The sequence below is a fragment of the Pan troglodytes genome, chromosome 5 (genome assembly GCF_028858775.2).
Source record: "Pan troglodytes isolate AG18354 chromosome 5, NHGRI_mPanTro3-v2.0_pri, whole genome shotgun sequence".
NCBI classification, from domain to species: domain Eukaryota; kingdom Metazoa; phylum Chordata; class Mammalia; order Primates; family Hominidae; genus Pan; species Pan troglodytes.
In genome coordinates, this window is record NC_072403.2 from 68,920,473 (window position 1) to 68,924,776 (window position 4,304).

Consider the following 4,304-nt stretch of genomic DNA (forward strand, 5'->3'; position numbering starts at 1 on the left):
AGAAATTATCTCTTCAAAATCAGTTTATAAACTGCATTTCTTTTTGTTTCTTTTAAACAGATTAATCATTCAAACACAGAGAAAAAAATATCTTTCATGTTTCCTCCACAATCCAGAGGTCAAACTTCAATTGCTTTTATTACTTGTACAAATGTTTAATTTCATAGCACCAAATTTGTCATTATGTACACAATTTACAATAATAATGACAGTTTAAGTCATGTGAGATTTCAGTCTGTACTTAAAAACTCTTACGTTTAAAGGGCATAATACTTGTCTCTTAAATTTTAGGACTAACAAGTTCATTTCTGAGTCAATGTACTAGAGTCATTGAGTAATACTATCCTTCTCGGAGTCTAAAATTTGAAAGTCAACCAGTAGTAATGATAATGGATGATAAAACTAAACCCACAATTTTCTCTATGATAGATCCACTGAGTGTGTGCAGTTGAGCCCAATCATGCAAGCATTCAGTACATTGCAGGTGACAAAGTACTCGAATTAAAACTACTTCAATCAAAATGATAAAATAGTTTTGTATATTCAAAAGTCAGTTTCTCTGAAGGACCATTAAGGTTAATGGAAACAATACTTTAACATTAAAGCATAATATCTATGAGTTTTGGAAATATACTTTTGATAAGCTGTACCTCAAGAGCCTTATGAAATAAAATGAGAAAATAAATAATATAAGGTATAATCATATAAATGATGTAAGTAAGTGGAATGCCACTACACGGTGAATATACGTAAGTCATTAATTCACCAAACCAACTATGAGAGAAAGCAATTAAGGAAATCAAATAATGAAAAGTATATTTTCAGATTAGACTTGAAAAGCAAAATAACAAGTTGACAAGATGTTCTTAGACCTTCCTGGAGTCAACACAGAAATCCTTGTGCATCTACAGGTGGACACATGAATGGCAGAGTCCTTATATGCTAAGAAAATAAATGTAGGAATATTCAGATCTCTGTAACTTAAGACAAAATAGGATATCTCACCTAAAGACTTTAGTAAACCTCAAATTTGTTTCAATTCTATTTTTTTCGTTTTCCTCAACTGCTTTTTTCTTAGCTTGTTCTTTCAGTTTCCCTATGATGTGTAACATTTCTAATATTTCAATCTCTTGCTCACTAAACTGCTTTTTTCTTCTTCCTTCCTACTTTTATTATTTTCCTATCTTAAATTCTTCTTCAAGTTGTCAAAGGATAGTATCAAGTGACAAAAATGTTAAAGTACTACATTTTAATATTGGTTTTAAAATATTTATTTGTTAACAAAATCACATGAAATGATATCAGTTTTGTATTATTAGTCAATTTAATTATTAATAATTGTGTCTTTGCTAAGATAACCCTAGATACAGATAAAATAACTCTCCACATCTTGAATTTTCTGTCAGAAAAACAACATACCTTAAGAATCATATTGTTCAAAATCCCAAGGTTTCAGATAATAAGTACTATTGGCGTTATTGGTAAATAACCCAAATAAATTCCCAGTTGATATGCCTTCCTTCTGATTACATTTTGGAGAGCAGTTAATTCTTCAAAGAAGGAAACTTAACGAGACATTGTGTGTGTAATGGAAATGTGATGTAGATGAGTTTATGCTTACAAAATAATCAATAACTACAATGTAAAATCAACACTCAATCCTTGTAAGACCACAGTATGAAAATTTCTACTTTCCTTCAAAAAGGGTTTGTAAATGATTTTAAAAGAAGAAACAGCAGCCTCGACTCTTAGAAAATTTAACTAGATAAATTTGCACATTACAAGTCTTAAAACTAGAAACCATATTATTAACTGTGAAACTATGTAATTAGTTTCTTTGTTAGCTTTCAATTTTTTGCTAGATAAAATTAAAACTGCCACCAAAAAATGAGGCCATTATGAACATGACAGGTCATTTGTTGAGAAAAGGGTTATGTAGAAATAGCATCTGATAATTTGTTGGAAATACTAGCATATAGATGGCTATGAAATGTGTGAAGTATTATCAGAAGAATTCTAATAAAAAATTTTTGCAACGTAGGTCGACTATGGTTCTATTTCAAATGTAGTTAGGTTCTTAGCCCTAATGGCAAGCAGAGGCTACACTAAATGTATTTAACCTAAAGACAAGTTGATAAGAAATTTATAATTCCACTGTTTTTAAAAAATTACAAAAATAAAAGGTATATACACATAACATCTACAGCAACAAAGAATGCAAAAACATTCTTTTCACATAGAAAGAGTTAAATATACATGCTTTCAAGAACAATAGCAGCTTCTCTTAAACTTTCTTAACTTACCTAGTGTTTTCTATCACTAAAAAAGCTGTATGTAAATCATTAAGTTTAGACTACTGAATCTATATCGTTCTTTGTAAACTAGACTCAAAGCATATTTCTTTTTAAGTTAACATGAACATAATAGAACACACAGAAAGAAAAATATAACTGTGAGTTTATATGCAAAGTACTGGACAACTCTCAAATGTATACATCCTTCCTTTTTTCTTTAAAATGTCTCTCTACACTGATACTTCTGGCAGAAACCTGACAATAGTGGCTACACTAATCGTAGTATACTATTTAGTTGGACAACAGTTCATTCATTTGAGCAAAAGTTTTAGAGATCTGTTTTAGACCTTTAAATCAAACTCCAGATATGTACAATAGTATCCCTTATCCGCAGTTTTGCTTTCTGCAGTTTCAGTTACCCATGGTCAATAGTGGTCTGCAAATATTAAATTGAAAACTTCAGAAATAAACAATTCATAAGTTTTAAATTGCACACCATTCTGAGTAGTGTGAAGAAATCTCGAGCCATCCCGTTCCGCTTTCACCTGACTGAGACGTGAATTATCCCATTGTCCACCATCTCCACACTGTATACCCTCCCTGTCTGTTAGTCACTCAGTAGCTGTCTTGGTTATCAGATCAATTGTAAGGTACCTCAGAGCTTGTGTTTAATATGAACCCCTTATTTTACTTCATAATGGCCTCAAAGTGCAAGAGTAATGATGCTTTTATATTGTTATAACTGTTCTATTTTATTATTAGTCATTGTTTTTAGTCTCTTGCTGTGCCTAATTTATAAATTAAATTTTATCATAGGTATATATGTACAGGAAAAAATATAGTATATATAGGGTTCTGTACTATCTGTGGTTCTGTGGTTTCAGGCACCCACTGGGGATCTTGGAACGTAGCCGCCACAGATAATGAGAGACTAAACACAAAGTTAACAATGAAATGGTAACACTTCCAGTACAGGAAAAAAAAAAAAAACCTATTTAGAGATTTTTAAGTGACTCATTCAACACACTTGCCCAGAAGGCACTAATATAGAATTTGTAGATTTTAAAAATACAGTATGGGCAGGCGACGCGCTGAGGGACTAGGCAGAGCCTTGGAACTGCCGCCAGGTCGCTGTCGGTCCACGCCGCCAGTCGAACTGCCCGCCCGCTAGGCGTCGGCCGCCGCCATGGGAGTGCACGTGGAAACCATCTCCCCAGGAGACTGGCGCACCTTCCCGAAGCGCAGCCAGACCTGCGTGATGCACTACACCGGGATGCTTGAAGATAGAAAGAAATTTGATTCCTCCCGGGATAGAAACAAGCCCTTTAAGTTTATGCTAGGCAAGCAGGAGGTGATCCGAGGCTGGGAAGAAGAGGTTGCCCAGATGAGTGTGGGTCAGAGAGCCAAACTGACTATATCTCCAGATTATGCCTATGGTGCCACTGGGCACCCAGGCATCATCCCACCACATGCCACTCTCGTCTTCGATGTGGAGCTTCTAAAACTGGAATGACAGGAATGGCCTCCTCCCTTAGCTCCCTGTTCTTGAATCTGCCATGGAGGGATCTGGTGCCTCCAGACGTGTGCACATCAATCCATATGGAGCTTTTCCTGATGTTCCACTCCACTTTGTATAGACATCTGCCCCGACTGAATGTGTTCTGTCACTCCGCTTTGCTTCCGACACCTCTGTTTCCTCTTCCCCTTTCTCCTGGTATGTGTGTTTACCTAAACTATATGCCATAAACGTCAAGTTATTCATTTTACTTTTTCATTTTGGGGTGAAGATTCAGTTTCAGTCTTTTGAATATAGGTTTCCAATTAAGTACATGGTCAAGTGTTAACAGCACAAGTGATAAGTTAAAGTTAGGATAGGAATTGGTGTTGAGGGGGTTGCAAGAATATTTTATTTTATTTTTTTGGATGAAATTTTTATCTATTATATATTAAACATTCTTGCTGCTGCGCTGCAAATCCATAGCAGATTTGAGGCACTGTTGAGGACTGAAT

The 4,304-nt window shown here is 34.7% G+C and overlaps 1 protein-coding gene across 1 annotated transcript; it reads left to right on the forward strand.

Moving 5' to 3' along the window:
- The first annotated feature begins 3,369 nt into the window (after positions 1–3,369).
- Positions 3,370–4,061, forward strand: FKBP1C (FKBP prolyl isomerase family member 1C). The gene is given in 1 exon segment (XM_054687009.2): positions 3,370–4,061. A coding segment is annotated over 1 exon segment (438 nt). The 3' UTR covers positions 3,808–4,061.
- The last annotated feature ends 243 nt before the right edge of the window (positions 4,062–4,304 follow it).